General features: G+C 43.6%; 1 protein-coding gene and 1 pseudogene across 1 annotated transcript; both read right to left on the bottom strand.

Annotated features, from left to right (window-relative positions):
• Positions 1–9973: 9973 nt before the first annotated feature.
• On the bottom strand, positions 9974–11809 carry LOC147707065 (zinc finger protein 862-like). Its single transcript, XM_086925621.1, has one exon. It carries the CDS (start codon positions 11807–11809, stop codon positions 9974–9976), a length of 1836 nt encoding a protein of 611 aa, XP_086781747.1.
• A 3404-nt stretch (positions 11810–15213) lies between these two features.
• LOC147707064 (dnaJ homolog subfamily B member 1 pseudogene) overlaps positions 15214–18648 on the bottom strand; it is a 43042-nt pseudogene continuing 39607 nt past the window's right edge.

Raw genomic sequence — 18648 nt, 5'->3', positions numbered from 1 at the left:
CCTTGGGTGGCCCCAGACAACCTAGAGGGAGCAGTCAAAACTGTCACTAAACAACACCCCCACCTCTTTCTCTAACAGGCAAATTAATCACAAGAGTAATCATGAAATTGCTGCCCGAAAGCCAGACATAGAAGGTACTGCGGGAGCTTTTTAACCATATGCTTTTGCTAAACACAGCGGCCTTTTAGGACCCCCTTCCAGGTCAGCACACTGACCGGTCGCACCGCCCTAAAGCTGGCCCTGAGTGCTATAACATTTTCTATAAGCTGACGGTTGTATTTATTACATGGTATGTTATCCCTCATGTTGTGCGCAATGTGAAATGTCATCAGAGACTTGACTTTGGCGCCAGACCTCAGGCAGCCCTCGCAGAGTGCAGAAGTAGCAGCAGGGAAGCCTGATGTGATCAGTGGGACACAAACCACTTCACATGTACATTCATGTAGAATACATTCAATAATATATGTCTGTCTACTTATAATTTGGATATATAACGTGGCGGGTATGAAACAGGCGCTTACTATAGCGTGAGACATCAAACAGGATGATTTTAGTTATTTGCTTGCTTTATTATGCCGCCACCTCAAAATCAATACAAAACAAAAACTAAAAATTAAACAGAAAAAAGTGTTAGTGTTCCACGTGTCCCTGGGGAGGTTTGATTAGCTCTGTATTTCTGAGCTGGAACCCTGTCTCACTCCTTTACTGAGTCCAGTGGCCACAGCGAGCTCCTGATTACTTTTTTAACATAATACCTGTGTTGACTCTTGTATTGGCATTACTAGTCAAGAATTGAGCTTTTGTTTTGTTGTTTGCTATGTGTGCATTCTTCCACACACCCTTAACGTGAAAAAAGAGTGGTCAGAGCCACACATAAACAAGCAGTCTTCTATTTAACCATGTTTCAAACATGGCCTGGCTTTTTCTAAATAAACATGCATCTTCGCTGTGCAAGTTTTGGGGAAGTGGTTGAATATGACAATGAGTTAAACAGTGATGAATGTTTGGAGCAGATGTATGACTGGATGAATAGATGATATTTTGGAACATGACCATAATGGTGAAGAGAGCTAGGGATAATAGCCACCAGATGTTGTAGATCAAAGAGCATTTCTTTTCAAGTTACGGCCCTAAGTTCTTCATGAAGGATGAACTGACCGGAACTAAAAAGATCTGTGAAACAACCCCCACCTCCCCCTCCCCCCCACACACACACACCCCGCGGCTACTCATGGGCCCTTATTTATGAGGTCTTGCATCAGTTTTGTGCCGCCGGTGCGTCACTTTTTGTGACGCACCAGCGGCGTAAAATATGCACCTTGTTGCGCCATATTTAAATAGTGACGCATCTAGGTAGATGCGTCACTTTTTAAACCCCTGCGCCACATTATACCTGCGTCAGGTATAATGTATGCAGAGGGGGAGTTCCACCGCAAAAAGCCTCGTAATAGTGACGCAGTGGAATCTATGAGATTTCACTGCGTCACTTTTAGGATGCTGTTGCGTCAAAATCTTGCGCCTGCCTCACAGCAGGCGTAAGACTGACGCAAGCCCTTTCACATGGGGCTTTCCCCATGTGAAAGGACGCATTGCTGGAGTTGCGTCACTTTTGTGACACACTCCAGCAATGCGTCACTTTTGCGCTTACAGATGCGTCAGAAATACTGACGTATCTGTAAGTCCTTGCGACATGAAGCGTCATACATTAAATATGACGCATCATTGGTGTCGCAAGGAGTGCGCAGTGAAAAGTGACGCATCGCTGTTTTCACGCAGCAATGCGTCACTTTTCATAAATGAGGCCCCTGCTATTTAACTGGGAAACGAGGAGATGTTCCCAATGGATCATAGACTTCTCAAGGGGCAATGATGAGTAAAACTCTGCTTCAAATTACCGGGAGCATTTACTAAGAGTGATTCGTGCATCCAAGTCAGTATCTTAAACAGGGCCCCATGACAACCAAAGTCAGTGCCGCTCCTGCTGCCCCCGCCCCTAAACATGAGTACTAGTCCTTCCAGCGCTAAGTGAGAAACATCCAAGGCATGTTAGTGTCGTATCAACTTGATATCATGAGACCTACACGAAAAAACTGACTGTTTAGTCTCTTCGGGGCAGATTTACAAGCCCCTTGGGCCTATTTGCGCCGCTGTTGCTTCACTTTTGTGACGCAGGGCCAGCGCAAAAGATGCGCCATGGTGCGGGGTATTAACAACGTGACGCATCTGGGAGATGCGTCACGTTGTAAAGCCCTGCGCCATGAGGAGGCGTTCCTGCGCAGGCTGGGCCATTCCTGCGCAGGAACGCCTCCTAAAAGTGGCTCAGTAAAATCTACAAGATTTCACTCAGTCACTTTTAGGTCGATGCTGAGTCAAAACGCTGCGTCTGCTTGAAGCAGGCAAAAGGCTGCATTGAAAGAATAGGCCCCCCCAGAGCATTGCTGGAGCTGCGTCACGCTTGCGACGCAACTCCATCTGTGCCGTTTTGGCCCCATGGTGCACCGCATTGTAAATGCGGCGCATCATGGGTGGCGGAGCTGCGGCGCACAATAACTGGTGCATCCCTGCTAATTTGCAGGGATGCGTCAGTAATTGTAAATCTGCTCCGAAGTGCTTTATACTTCCTGAAGCCTATCTGGAATCCGGTAAAACACTGCTGCACGAATGTGTTGGACTTTACACTGCAAAATGTAGTTTACACTGCAGCTTCGAAAAGAACTAGCCATGTAAAATGTAAGACCATATGACGCTTCCGATCCTGCTTTATGGGAAGATTAAGTACTTTAATGAAGACGGATTTCGTACATTGATTGATGATTGGTTTTAGATTAATTTTCTTTCACAGGATGAGGCACAACATTATTTCTGACCCTGTGCATTCAATAAAAAAAAGAATGAAACATAAAACATGGCTGCCCAGGGAGTTAAACACACAGCGGTGATTATTTAATCTGCAGAGTTTGCCTCTAATGTGTTTTTATGAGTAAAATTGATTAGCTTGCCCCATCTATTTCAAATACACATGCCCTCATATTGCAGCTGAACGAGATTGGAGACATTGCAATTTGCTTTCCTTCTTGTGTCACAGCTATTAAGATAATCAGTTTCAATTCTCTAATGTAATTGTCGTTTACTAAGAAAGAGAGTGACAAGTTAATTTAATGAAATTACCAGAACTCTGCCTTAAGCAAGTTGTTATACTTTCTGAAAATAATTTCAGATGTTGGGAAAACAAAACCATTTAATGAAAAAGCCATCGTAAAATGGCTTTCGGGGTAAATAACTTTACTATCTAAGAGTTAAGCAAGATCGTTTGAGTTCGTAAACAATTTTAGTGTTTATCTCTAATAACAATCATTACTTTGCTAAAAAAAATAGTTTATCCGCAGGTGGCACCCTAGAAATGCTATTCCGTTCCAGTCTTTTATGTTTTTCTGTGATAACCGAGATCTAAAGGCACATATGTTATTTTGACAAATTTCTTGATTTTCTGCAAAGTGGCAAAACAACAGTTTATTACCCTTGTTAATAGAAGCTGTGATCCAACTTCAAGAGGTGCCTGAAAAACAAACTAAATGGTACATTTGTTTGGGGACAGGACAGAGACAGGCAGAGAGAGAACGGGGACAATAAGATAGAGAAAGAGGAGGAGTAAAGAGAGAAAGGGCACAAGGGGAGCAGAAGAGAGAGAGAGAGAGAGAGAGAGAGAGAGAGAGAGAGGTGTAATCCTTATGCAGAGATTTCCACCTACAAAACGGTTGCACATTTCTCTACACCACACTCTAACTGATGATTCGTTCCTTTGTGCCCTTGTGCCCTCTGCACTAAGATATCAGGTACCCTGGTGACGAATATTAGCCGATAAGCATGGTTTAGGGTCTCCATGAAGGAGATACATCAGGAAGCCCATTAGATGCATAGGAAGTTGGCCTTCTGGAATTGGGGAGTAATACTACTACCTATCTATCCAAGCATTGAATGAGTCTGGTGGTGTAGGTTAGAGAGCAGGGGTTGGAGGAGTTAGCATCTCTGATGGAGTGGTCTAGGAGACTTCTATCGACACGAGCATCTCCTGTCAGCAAATAGCATTTGACTAAGGGCACCGTGGACTAGTACAACTGGTATCCATTTCCTGCTTTGAGTTTCTGAGAGTTTTGGCAGCTTCAAAATGAAGATTTGGAACAAAACACACCAGGATTTGTTGTTTAAAATGGGATTGGGATTTTGCTATTACAAGACTGATCTGTTTGGCACCTCTGTGAGGCCTGATAACTTGCACCCTGGCACTCCCAGGCTTCTCGATACCGAACGTACAAGTAACTCCAGGGGGAGCAGAGCGGAAGAGTTAATAGGAGTACAAATGGGAACTGTATAAATGAGGAATTACCAGAGATATTACAAATTCTGGGTCTGATTTCCTTGATAATTCCCCATTCTCCCCCAAAGTTTTAGTATGCACAATCTCCGGAGTAAAACAATGTGTCTAACAGTTGTATGCAGGGCCGGACTGGGAACCAAAACCGGCCCTGGCAAAGTGCTTGGCTGCCCCCCGCCGAGCGCTTTGTTAGGGCCGGTTTTCGGCCGACTTTGTTGCAGGGCCGATTTTGCCGCTATGCGAAATGGCCCTTTAACAAAATCGGCCCCCAGGGGCTAAAAACCGGCCCCCCACTCTTGCGGCGCACCGGGGATTGCCCGGTGCCCGCTATGGCCAGTCCGGGCCTGGCTGTATGTCAGAATATCATTAACAAACATATTGTCGGGCACAAATATCTTGTCATAAATATGGGCTACACAATATCACTGCATTGGATGGACATTTCCTATCATTGTGAAATCCTTTAAAGCACTGGGTTGAAACATCAACGATAATCAAGAAATTGTACCTAATCTGTAGAGGACTGAGGTGTGAGATGGAAATTTGCTAAGTAGAAGTACAGAAGGGTGGAACAGTGTGATTCAACACAGGGGTTAAGTAATACAATAAAGCAGTGTTGTGGTCTAATGTTCTTGGGTAAAGAAGTGATGAAGTCAACTGCAGTGGATTAGTGAAGAGTGTGGATGGGACGGAGTTGAAGTGTGCAGTGAGGAAGTGTGATGAAGTAATGCAGATTTAAGGTGGAAGACTTTGGTAGAGGAATATTAAGTAATAAAACATACATACATATAATGTACAGCACAGTAAACACAAACAAGAAAAATCACAAAAACTTCAAACTCAATTATTAAAAACCCAGGAAATGTAAATTTGTTCATGGACATTGATTCACCAAAATGCCAGGAGTAGCGGAATAAGTATACAAAACAGTGATGGGTGGAATTCTTGAATTAATCTCAGCTACTGGTAATCGCTCAGTCTGCATCCCAATCCATCATTATTTTGAACTCCATAACACTTCAGTTTGGACCCGAACTGCCAAGTCATGTCCTTCCTCAATAGGAATACATGCAACAGAGGACCAGTTACGCTCTAGTTATGGGCTCAGCCAGGTACAGCTTTGTTCCAGTGACACAGTGTGCATAGGACCTAAGTCTGGACATAGCCATTCCACTTAGGATCACACAATTAGAATACAAAACAGTGATGGATAGAATGCTTGAATTAATTTCAGCCACTGTTAATCACTTGGGCTGTATCCCAATCCATCATTATTTTGCACACAATGCCACCTCAATTTGGACCTAGCTATATGCATATCAGTCTACACCCTTCTCCAATAGTCCAGACTGAACTGTCAATCCAGGTTCTCTCTGAACTGGAACACAAGCAACTGAGGACAGGTTTTGCCCTAGTTATGGGCTCATCCACCAGGTACAGCATGGTTCCAGTGACACAGTGTGCATGGAACCCATGTCTGGGCATACCCATCCCACTTGATGTGACACAGTAAGTATACAAAACAGTGATGGGTGGAATGCTTAATCTCATCCACTGGTAATCACTCTGAACTGCATTCCAAGGCATTATTATTTTGCACACCATGCCACCTCAGTTTGTACAGAGCTCATTTTGGACCCAGCTATATGTAACAGTTTTGGCCTGTGGTGCAGTTTCCACTTTCTCAATAGAAACTGTTTGTGTATTGGACAATATAAATGTTGTGATGGTGCCAGACTGATTCTATGCATCCCCTCATGATGTGTTGGCCTATAGTCCTGCAAGCTCACAGTGCCACCATACGTATCCCTAAACTTAGAAGGGTAACAAACAGTTTGGGCAACTCATCCTGAGGCGGTGCATATAATCTGTTTGGCACCATTCCAATGTTTATGTTGTTCAACAACCAAACAGCTCCTACTGAGAAAGTGAAAACCCTATGACATGGTGCCGTCAATGTTGGTAGAATGGCTTGTTATTTAATGGATCACCTGAGTAGCTCTGCTCCAATTTTAATTTTATTGGGTTTTAATTGTGCTTTATATTATTCTTATGGCTGTACTGGTTGTATTATCTGTATTTTTAACTGTATGTTTTTATTGCTGTCGTCTTTTATGGCTACATCAGCCGAATAAAGAATATTGACTGAAATTAGTAGTTCTCTTTTGCATACCCAGAGACCCCTATTCACCTCCTAAACGGGGATGTTCCAGGGTGTGAGGTTCCATGATTCTGAACCCATTTCATAAAGGTCGTCGTATCGTGAAGATTTTGGTAATAGCGTTCCGTAAATGACGAGTGCGGCAAGGACGAGTGTTTTCGTCATGTTCGATTGATGGATTCATTATGTATTCATAGATTTCGTTCTGAACCTTCAGGTTCCATTTTGTGTACGGCAGCTATTTTGTGGTTGCCCTCACATAGGCTGATGACTACGGCCAAACGAGTCTTTGGGACACGTACACATTTAGCTGACTTTTAGATGACCTGAGCGAACGGACTCCGTTGCCCAAAGCTAACCTTGTTGAGCCAGTTCCTTGTACGGCAGCTGGTCAAGATAGAGATCAAAGAGCAGGACATTGTTGAGTTTATGGTACACGCACACACCCTTCTATCTTGCTTCTCATCTGTTCTGTTCCTTCTTTTATGGCCTATTTATGATTTGGGTTTGTGGTCTTTTAGTATGGGTTCGTCTGGCCTGTCCGAGCAGGAATGTTGGGTTTTCCTGTGTAATTGATGGTGGGCTGGACAACTGAAAAGTGTGATTGTCGTTATGCGATACCTTTTGCAATGTCACTTGTGATTGGGTAGTTTGTAAAAAATTGTTGTTTGTCAGGAATGTGATTTTTGGCATAAAAGACGATGTCTCGCAATACGAAAATTGAGCAGTCTCTAGTTTACTTCTGTTCCTGGTTGCAGCCAATAAATGTGATCTTTGACGTCACCGAGAAGTATCCCGTGTCTCTGTATTCTAAGACAGGTGAACCCGAAGACTTTGGGCGTGCCCCGGGCGCCGCTGGGTTCTAAAACCCGGTTCTTCAGTTGGCGCCCAACCTGGGGCGACTTCAGTGGTACCGGTCCAAGCCTGAAGATCGTGAGGAGCTTCGAGAGAAAATTCTGGAGGAAGGCCAACAACTTCATCGACCCCTGTATGTTGTTGTGGTCCGAAAGTCTTTGCTGTGAGGTTCCCCGCTTTCCGTCGGCTACGAAGGACTGCTGCCCTGACTGTTGCCCTGTCTTGGACCCTTTGATGATTTGTAGAGCGAGACGATAGACGGATCTTCTGGTGATGTGATCGATACCTCAGTTAAGTATGAGTGAAGCGTCTCCCAGTCCTTAGTTTTTGGGTATCCTACTGGGATCTTTGATTTGGAACTTGCAACGCCAAAGCTGAGGGACTTGTGTATTTGCGAGACTTTCGAGTTTGATAATCCCTTGAAGTTTGAAGCTAGACTAGTGAGCGAAGATGCCTGGTCTTAGCGGACTTGGAAAGATATTTTGTTGTGGTTGTAATAGGGATTCCCGATTGGAGGATTCGTGTCCGATACCTCCGGTTGGAACTCCGACCTATGAGCTCTATTCGAAACATGGTGTGGGCCCCATTACATATAATGAAGTATGGATTAGATACACTAGGATGGATGGTGTCCTAAAGTGGCCCCAATATGGTAGTTATGACACGGAGATGTTAGATAATCTGGAAGTTAAACTCTTCAAGAAGAAAGCCCGGCCGACGATGTTTGACTCTTTCCACCTTTGGCGAAAGGAAGCCAAACAGAAAGAAATTCAACTAGCAAAGAAAAATAAAAGAGAGAAGGGTATCTCGATAATGCAGGCTGCTATACAGTTTAAAGACAATGAAGAAGAACAAGCGAGTGAGCAGTTGCACAGGCAACGTAAAATGGCGATTGATAAATGTTATCCAGCTTTGCCACCTCTTCAGCAAGGTGCAATGAAGGATCTTGAGAAAAATCCTTTGATGTCACATTTGTTGAGTTTGCCACCCCCTTATGTGCAGAGTGCTACAGCACCTCCGCAACCTTTAGTTGCGCAACCTCCAGTTGCTTTGCCTCCTGTTATTGTATAGCCGCCAGCTCCTCTTCAGTTGGCTCCTATTCCTTTGGTGCAGCCTTCTCAAGGGCCACCGACTTTGCTATCTGTTCCTCCTCCAATTCCTACGACTTTGTCTCCTGTATTGTCTACTTCCTCTGATACTCCTTCTGATGCTACTTCTACGTATACTTTGTCTCATCCTGTTTTTCCTCCTGTTCTTGCGACGGCTTCTCCTTCTGTTCGACAGAGAATGACTGATACTGTTACTGGTCTTTTGTCTCCTTTCTTTGGGTCATTGAGTATGACCCCTGCTTCTGCGCGTAAACAGTTGCGTAGCCAAATGCCTGGTCCCGAAGAGCGGCTAGTATTGGATCATTTAGCGTGTAAATGGGTTACTAATTCTTCAAGATATGCTTTAGAGTCTGTTATGGATGTCTTCAGTCAATGGGAAGCACCGAAGCAGAGGTATGTCTTCGACATGATGTGTACTTTCCTTCGTGAAGAATGGGAAGATGGTGCTTTGGGACAGACTCCATCTGAGTTGTTCCTCGTACAGTCCGAGTTTGCGAAGGGAACTATAGTGGGTCTCGGTGTCGAAAGAGCAGTTGTGACATTGCTTTTGTTTAGGACTGAGTGTCCTTCTCAGCCGTTGTTTGAGCCTGATCCTTCTGTTAGGAGAAAAGTGCGACAATATCCAATGAGAGAGGTTCCTCCGGTGTGGAAAGAAGCAGTTCAGGCCAATGCTCAGGCTGGTATTGTAGCTGTATTGGCTCATTTTCAGCGCGTTTGGGTACATGTTCTGTGGAAGCGGGCTGAAGTTTTGGCCCTTAAACAGACTTTACCTGATCCTCGTAAAAATCCTGCAGGGTGCTATAAGGAGTTATCACAGACAGCAGACTCATGTACTTTGAATCTAGCCGATATAGATATGTTGTTTGGGAATGTGGTTCCACAGCCTTTATGGGGAATGATTCGTCATGTGGATCATGCACAAGAGTTAGGTGATACATGGAATAATATTACTGCCACAGATGGTCGACAAGGTGGTGGAGCCAAACCTGAGCCTTTTATTGCAGAACTTCCTGGTAGGATCATTACTTATATGAAGACTTTGATGCCTGCTATGCGAGTAAACTGGGATAAATTGTCTGCATGTAAGCAGATGAAAGACGACTACTATGTCAAAGGTGAGAATATGGACGGTAATGATTGCTAGGACAGCCATAGCAGGGGTGTGGAATTTTCCAAATAATCTAGTTGTCCGAGGGACAAAATACCACTGAGATCTACATGTCCTGCAAAATCCACTTGTCCCACCTACTCCCGTCCCACATCAAACATAAGGGCTCCGGCTGACAGAGAAACATTAATATATTTTTCCTTTATTCAGTAAACCATGAAATGCTGTGCAATAATAATGCTAAAGGAAAACTTGACAAGCGTGATTATCCCTTTTATCCAAACATATAGAAATTGAATAGAAATACAACAATAAACGATTATGCATGGCAGGATGCTCTAAAACCCATATTAGCAATACTTCAACAGTTATGATAGATGTGGCCTTTTATGTCCGCACACATGCTTTGTGCCTCCTGTTGTAAGCCAGAGATCAATAGCTCTGCTGGGGTCATAATCCTCAAAGTTGGGTCCTTCTACCTTAAGAAGCATTAGGTCTTGGAGAACATCTTGATTTAACCGTGTTCTTAGTGGGTTCTTAATGATATTCGTGGCAGAAAACACACGTTCAGCTTCTGCTGTAGATACACTGAATGTGAACATCATCTCCACAAGCTTTAATATATTAGTCAACGAGTAAGGTTTTGTTGCTAGCAGGGTGGAATATGCAGGAATACCTTTGGTCTGAAAGCTTTTCATATGGGTTTTAAGTCCACAAAACTCCTCTACAATTGCCAACCTCTCGTCTGTTGTGAAAAGTACCTCAAAATGTTGCACAATTGCCTCAATATCAGAGAGCCCATATGTATAAAGCTCCTCTCTACTTTCTGGCCACAGTGTATAATCGAATGCCTGAAAACCTTGAACCGGCATGCAATTAAAATTTTCAAACCTCTTATCAATGTACTTAACCATACTGTCAATGAGCTCACTGTCACTTTGGATTGTTGCTGCTGGTGGGCAGTGTCCTGATAACTTTATTTCCCAGCCATCAGTAGAAATGTGTCCAAACTTCTTTTCTTCCGGGTGGTACAGTTTTTTAAACTGCTGCATATATTCACCAAGCTCACTCTTTAGGCCTACTAGGGTCAACGCACACCTCTCTACAGCAGGTGGAACATGCAATAAAAGCAGTTCATTAGACTGAAAGAATTCTGAAAGCTGAGACACTGGCTTCAGAACATCTCTCAGACTGTAAAGGTTTTTTATAAATGTAAAACTAGTAACAACTGAGAGGTACTTTTTTGCCTTAGCAGCAGAATCATCACTACCAGCTGCGACCTGTCCCAAGTGTAGAACCACTGTCTGCAGGTTTTGTTGCATGGCTGCCAAAGCCCTGGTTTTGCTGGATACCCATCTAACCTGTTTAATATCAGTGAAATGAGCAAAGTTTTCATCAATTATTCTTGAAATTTCTTTGGCATCTCTTCGTCTCTTAGGACTATACCAATAGAATTTGAAAATCCATTTTAAAGTTTGCTCAAACTGACAAATAGAGGGATGGGATTTTACAGCATCTAGAATCCCAAGCTGAAGCTTGTGAGCTAAACAGTGGAACGGCAGAAGAAAAGGAATGTCTTTCTTTAGGAGTGCTGCAACCCCTCCCTTAGATCCCATCATAACTGCAGCACCATAGAAATTGGCAGCGATTAGTGATGGACCCGGATGTTCTGTAGACCTCATATCTACAAAATCCAAAGATAACCTTTTGATTCCTTTAACTATACCGTCCAGAACTCCTAGAGCATGTGCATGTTCAAGTGGAACAAGATCTGCAAATAGAGTGTAGGGTTTTCCACCATGGACTACTCTGACCAGCACAGTTTCCTGTTCAGTGATGCCACTATCTGTGCTTCCGTCAGCAATAATGCAGATGAAGCGAGAATTTGAAACAATTTTTTTGATGTCCTGTCGAAGTATATCCGCCTCACATCTAATGAACTCTGAGGCTTTTTCGCGGTTTGCATAATTTTCTCCAATATCCACACCTGCTTTCTTCATAGCCCTACATAGGGTGTCCATGTCTGAGAGTGGCTTACCTTGTTTTGCAATTAGGTAAGCATTGTTAAACAAGATGGTCAGTTTCTTTCTTTCTGTTTCCTTTAGTTTTTGCAGTGCTTGCATGATGAGGGGCTGCTCTGTATGGACACTGACATTTGAGGTACTCGCTGTAGCAGTCTCACATTGCAAAGTGGTTTCTTTCATTTCCTGGCGGTGCCATGAAACACATGTCATATGTGCCTTACTTGTTTCATGAGCTCTGATTGGTTCAATGCGCAACTGGTCACATCCACTGCATTCCTACCAGAACCTGAATAGCTGACTGCTATAGTAGGATATTTTTGGCAAATAGTGCAGTACATTTTTGGTCCTTCCCCCTCAGGACTTTCCTTCAGGGCTAGCCATGGCCAGGATTCCACCCAGTGTGACTGAAAAACTCGTTTTCTTTTTTCAGCGTCATACTTTTTGTTTTTAGTTATGTTAGGATTCTGTGCAGGGGTGCATGGCCCAACCTCAGTTGTTGTTTTTTGGTTTCCTTCTCCTGGGCTATCTTTATCACTGTCTTTATGTTTTTTGAATCCAAAGCTGAATAGACTTTGTTGGGACATATTTGCCTGTCAACTGGACAAAGTAATCAAGTATGATACTATACTTAATTCAGTTTTAAACTCACTGTCCAGAAATGTTGAGCTATTTATAGCTTCTGACTTTTCACAGACAGGAAATTACACTAAATCTTGAAAGATACAGGTTTCCTCCTACACTTTTCCAAACTCTTCGAGAATCAAGGGTTGCGGCTGCCTGCTGCAATGAACCTCTATGCTGCCTCTACGCTTCGTAGTGATTCTGTTTCATGCCAAGTTGTGAACTCACAGCTGGTGCTACACTCGTTGGCACTCTAGACCTAAAAGCCAAGAAAAGATGTACACTAAGAACAAGGATTTGAGCTTCGGAAAAGTACAAGCTTACATAAAGGTAATTCAAATCTACCATCCATGTTACCAATAAAAAAGTTAATGAAAAACATTAGAAATCATGTGTAACTGACTGCTCGAGAAAGATGATTGATGGATAAAAATAAAGGAAAGAATGAACAGAAAGGAAAAAAATGAAAGGTAAAAGAAAATAAGGCAAAAAGAAAGGAAAGAAAAATAAAGAATGAAGGAAGGTAAAGAAAGGAAAGGAAAAAGGGAAGATAAACAGGAAAGGCAGAAAAGAAAGATGGAAAAAAAGAAGGAAGACAAAGGCAAGAAAGAAAATGGAAGGAAAGAGGGTACTTAGTATAAAGAAATATTGAATACTAAAAACCAAGTTACACACCCCACCTATGTTTCAATAAAACTACAGCAAATTAAACACCATAAAATGTTGTTTTTTCCCTGGGCAAAGTTGATCAAATAACCACTGGTGAAAGAGAGTCGGGAGATGCCATGAGAGAGCAGCAGTCCACTTCAAACAGAATTTACAACAGCGTTGGAAGGAGATAGGAACTGATAAATCTGAAATATGCCATGGGCTCACTTCAAATGTGTCCTACAATCACATCTGGTAACTCTAGTACTCAAGGAAACTCCTTGAGTGTGGATGTGCACCTTGTGAAAGAGAAAAATGCACTGCAGCTACTCAAAGTGACTTTAATCAGAGGATTAAGTAATGATGCTGACCCACTACCCCATGCTGTATGAGGTAGTGGGTTGAAGCAAAATGGGAATGACCCAACAACAGACCAATGGGTAAATAGAGGTGGCGGAAAGCACCATTAAGTAATATTATACATATTTTAGTAAAATCAAAAGGTCTTGGCTAAAGCCAGTCCTAAAAGTGATGACTCAATCACATATCCTTCTGCAACATGACACAAATAGCAGAATTTGATATTATTAGTACATTGAGGCGGCTACTGTGTTTTATGGAAAACAACGATCACTTTTCGAAATAAATGTATTTTTCACCCATATTCAGATCTGGGTCTGAATTCATGCCATGGCGTTTTGGGTCTGAACAAACAATGAGAATGGTGCAATTTATGCGTCGTGCCTCTGTTCCAGACTGACAGGACCCTCCCTCAAGAAAATCATCGTAGTGAGTCCCGCAAATGCAATGCCACCTTTGCGCCTCCCTCTCGGGTACCTCCTTACCCATTATCCAGTAATGCCAGTGTCCTTTTACAATTTTTTAGCAAGCATGGCAGCTCAAGAATGATAAATTGTAGTGCTGACGCTGAGGCGCCGCCACAGCTTAAAAAGATGCGCACAATGTGCCAGATTAAGCTTGAAAAATAGAAGGCACTGGTCAATTGAGTATTTTCTCGCTCAAATGGGAAAAATATCACCCATTTGTAAAGGGAAATTGCCCAATCTGGCATCTCTGTCACACGTCTGGAGTGAAAGGGAGTTTGCATCTGCTCTGCCCACCAATGGAAAGGTGCGCTGAGTGGCACTACTCCAATAGCAGCGATGAGGTTGATGGGAGCCTGCGCTTCCTGCAGCCATGAGGGTCTCTCAGTACACACAGTCCGTCACAGCAGGCGCAGCAGTTCTATTCTATTCAGAGCGATCTGCTCGAAAAAATAACCCTTTTAAACACCCTAGCAATGCTTTAAAAAAATTAATTAATCACTGTATTAAGAACATTACTTACAAGAGGTGAGATTTACAGAGACACTGTCCACGATTCTCAGAAGTTCCACAGAAGCAAAGGCCCTTACACCTGAAAATGGACATTACCAGAGATGAAAGGATTTAAAAAATGAAAGCATTCCAGCCCCCTCAAAAGTCCATGCAAAGGATGGGAAAGTTAAAACCTCTCCCCTTCCAGTAACTTCTGATAGCGACTTTGACACTTCACAAATAGGGTGGTGTCCCACCTCATTAAAAACACCCCTCACACAGCTGCATGATCCAGGCAGGAGAAATGGTATCCCTGTATGGCAGGCGCGCAGCGCAACGCTGATTGGGATCAAAGGGCTTCAGACCGTACTAACCCCCTGCCCCCTCCCCCCCACTCCCACCCCCACCCCCGTGTGTGTCAGCCTGGGCTGAGACAGCTTCCCGGCACACACACACGCAGCTGCAACCGAGTACTTCACAGGTGACGTCTTTCAAAGACCATTCATTTGTTAACTAAGCTTTTTATTGTGTTTTCACCCCTCCTTAGATCCCCTGCATCGCCACTCTCTGCCTATAGTTGGAAGATTAGGGCCCCCCCCTCCCTCCAATTGGACCTCAGTCTAGTTGCGTCTCTGCTGTCTGGCTTATTGACTTTAACAAACATTAATGCACTATGCAGATGTTCAAGTGCACTATACAAATACGGGTTTACATTTTTTAAACATTTTATCAGTATTTTATCTTGGTGCACAGTGAAGTCATGTTACCCTGCTGTATATCGGTGAAAAAACAACAGCTTGCAAAATGCAACCCCAAGTTTCACACACACTAACTTTGGTCAGGCCCAGTAGATAAAAACTTGAAAACATGAAACCCGTTTTAATACAAGAATGCTTTAGCATGTTACTATTGAATATTCCTGTATAACACTCACTTTTTACAGTTTTTCTTCAGGCCAAACAACAACTTTCCAGTTCGATTGTTTTGTCCATGTTGTGGCTATGCGGGCAGTATCTGCTCCAGTACTTTCTTTGAGGAGGGAGGAATTCAGTCTGGGAACTGAGGATGAGGTCGCCCCGCTGCTCTGCGGCTTTGGGTGGCAGGAGGCCTTCGCCTGGGATTCTGTTTCAATTATGTCGTCCTTGAAGACAGAGTGATTTTTGCTGGGTGGATAATGTCCGAGCCTTCCCTCTGAAGACTAGATGGGGTTTATCTTTTCAGAACAAAGACTAGATCGGGGAGGATGCTTGTGGGTGTTTCGTCTCCTTCATTAGGGAAGGTAATCTTCGTTCCCTTTCTTGATTGAAGGTTACAATCTCGTCCTTCGGAGTGTGCAGTTCTGCCGTCTGGATTCAGGTGCTTATCAAAAAAATCTTCATTTAACTGCTGCAGCCGGTGTAGATTTCATCAAGATACCTTTAAGTGCATGCACTACTGGAGGGTCTTGATTTTTGCTGACGTGATTACGTCCTCGCTGAGCCTGCAGAAAACCCGTTACTGAATCCACCGACCCCCATCCCAAAGCTGGCAAATGGATCATTAACTTACTTGTGTTTGTTGCGCTTCGTGCACAGTAGCACGCATCAAAAGAATTGCGGCCTCTGAAGAACTCTGAAAACATTATGAGGATCGCAGTGGAAAGTGTAACTGAATGACGGGTCCACCGAGCCCGCCACGGACGCCCTTCATAATTATCTTCACTTGTCGAAGAACTCTCCTTTTTTGGGGTCACTAACCACGTCTGAAGCCTCTGCAATCACCATTAAGCTGTCCTCAGAGCCTGGCTCCCGCTTTTTTTCACGGTAGTGGCGCAGCGCGCCTGCTTGCAATACGCTTTTTTGACGTCCTCTTCTGAGGCGCCATGGCGGGCCAGGTCTAGGCTTTTGAACTAATTAATCTTTTTACCGATAGTTGCTAATAAAAAAAATCGCACCTCCGTCACAATTTCACGCAATCAAGTACAGAATAGTTTAATGGGAGCATCCAACATCACACTTTCAAACACTAGCAAAGCTGAAGCGGGCAAAACTGCTTAATTTACCTGAAAGCGAGCCCCGCTACGGCCACGGACTTCTGCTTGCATAAGCTGAGTGACGTTTAACCCCCACAGCCAATCACTGGCTAGAGCCCAGTCATGGGCCGCTATCCAATCAGATGCCTCCAAAGACTCTCTGAAAGCTCCGGATTGGCTGTGAGCCCCAGAGGGCCCACAGCCTGTTGTTCTAACGTGATTTAATGTCTACTTGTCCGTCAGACATAATAGACAATAAATCTTCTTGCCCTTCTATAAAAACAACATGGTTCGGGCGTCGGGCGATATGATTCCCCCACCCCTGCATAGACAAAGAGAGGGAGTTGTTTCAGTTCCAGTAGATCAGAGTGGACCTTATGTTGAAGTGATTACATCAGGTGTGTCAGAGCCTTTTCTGTTGGATACTGGTGCAGCGAAGAGTTCTATTATGCATTCTAAACTCCCTGGCGCACCTTTGTCTGGCTTGACGAAAGTTTCAGTAGGTTTTGCTGGCGCCCCAGTTCGTAATCATCCGATTTCTAGTCCTTTGTCTATTTCTGTTGGGCCTTGTGAATTTGAAGCACTCCTCATTCTGATGACAGGTTGTGGTGAGAATCTGTTGGGATTAGATTTGTTGAAAAGATTGTATGCGACGCTACATTGTTCTCCTTCAGGAGTACAGCTTACATTGGGTAAGAGAGTGATCTCTCCGATGTATTTGTCTAAAGATCGACTTCCAGCGGAATTGTGATCTCTCCCTGATACTCTTTGGGCTACTGGTCCTAATGATGTGGGTCTTTTGGAGATTCCGCCATATGTTATGACGCTGAAAGCGAATGCTAGATTGCCACGTATTCCCCAATATCGGATCTCTAGTGATGGTGAAAGAGCGCTTCTAGCGATCATCTATGATCTGATTGAGAAAGGTGTGATTGATAAACGAGAGGTAATGTGTGCAACAGTCCGGTTTTGCCTATTCTGAAAAGTACTGATTCTTCGCAACCGCCTGTATATAGGTTTGTGTTCGATCTCCGCGAAGTGAACAAGATTGTAGTTCCGCAATTTCCTATTGTTCCGGACATTACTTCTTTACTTACTATGATTCCTGCTTCTGCTACCTGGTTTTCGGTGATTGATTTGAAGAATGCTTTCTTCAGCAGAGGAGAGTAGAGATATTTTTGGCTTCTCTTTAGGAGGCCGAAGTTTCCGGTTCAAGCGCGCTCCTCAAGGCTATTGTGAAAGTCCATCCATCTATAGTCAGGCTTTGAAAACACAGCTTGATACGTTTGTTTTACCTGATGGTGCTGCTCTTATTCAGTATGTCGACGATTTGTTAGTTGCTGCTGATACTGAGGAGATTTGTAAAGAAGCTACTTTGTCGTTGTTGTGACATTTGTCTGATTTCTATCATAAAGTGTCTCTTTCGAAGTTGCAGTATTGTCGACAAGAAGTGACCTATTTAGGTCATCTCTTATCGAAGGAGGGAAGAAGATTGACTCCAGAACGAATTCGAGCAATTGCGAGAATGAATGTGCCGATTACACAGAGAGAAGTGCGTGCTTTCTTGGGCATTACTTCCTATTGTAGACAGTGATTCCAAATTTTTCACTTCATTCAAAACCTTTGTTAGCTCTTACTGTTAAGGATACTCCAAATCCAATTCCTTGGACTGACGAATGCAAAAGAGTTTTTCTAAATTGCGTGATGCGTTGTGTTTGGCTCCTGTGTTGGGTACTCCCGACTACAGTAAGCCTTTTACACTCTATGTTCACGAGAGAGAGGGATGTGCATTGTCAGTCCTAACACAGCAGTTCGGCGATAAACAACATCCATGTGTGTATTTCTCGTCAACTTTGGATCCGGTAGCTAGAGCGTTGCCGAGTTGTTTAAGAGCTACAGCAGCAGCGGCTGTCTCTGTTCGACAGTCTGCTGGTTTGGTGATGGCTAATACGTTGATTGTGATGGTCCCACATGCAGTGGATACCTTGTTAAACAGGAAAAAGATACAGCACTTAACTAGTGCTCGATTGTCAGGTTACGAGTTGACACTTTTGGCGAGTCATGTGCATATAAAGAGATGCAATACGTTGAATCCAGCTACGTTGTTGCCGATTCAGTAGAGACCGATGTTTCTGAACAGCATGATTGCTTTCTTAGGACAGAGGAGGAAAAGAAAAGTAGAATAGACTTTAGGGATACTCCCCTTGCAAAGTGTGATGGTACCTTATGGGTAGATGGTTCGTGCTTCAAGCTTCCGAATGGTGATACGACTGCGGCATATGCTGTTACGACTTTGCATACAATTGTTGAAGCTGCACGTATTCCACATAATTCAGCTCAAGCAGCAGAGTTGATTGCATTGACAAGAGCGTGTGTGTTGTCGAAAGGGAAACAAGTGACTGTATATACTGATAGCCAGTATG

The sequence above is a fragment of the Lissotriton vulgaris genome, chromosome 6 (genome assembly GCF_964263255.1).
Source record: "Lissotriton vulgaris chromosome 6, aLisVul1.2, whole genome shotgun sequence".
Classification (NCBI taxonomy): Eukaryota; Metazoa; Chordata; class Amphibia; order Caudata; family Salamandridae; genus Lissotriton; species Lissotriton vulgaris.
The sequence above is the reverse complement of the archived record's forward strand: the minus strand, read 5'-3'. Positions and strand labels throughout refer to the sequence as shown.

Excerpts from the sequence above, each read along its gene's own strand:
- LOC147707065 (XM_086925621.1), bottom strand. The coding sequence starts at position 11,809 with ATGAAAGAAACCACTTTGCAATGTGAGACTGCTACAGCGAGTACCTCA.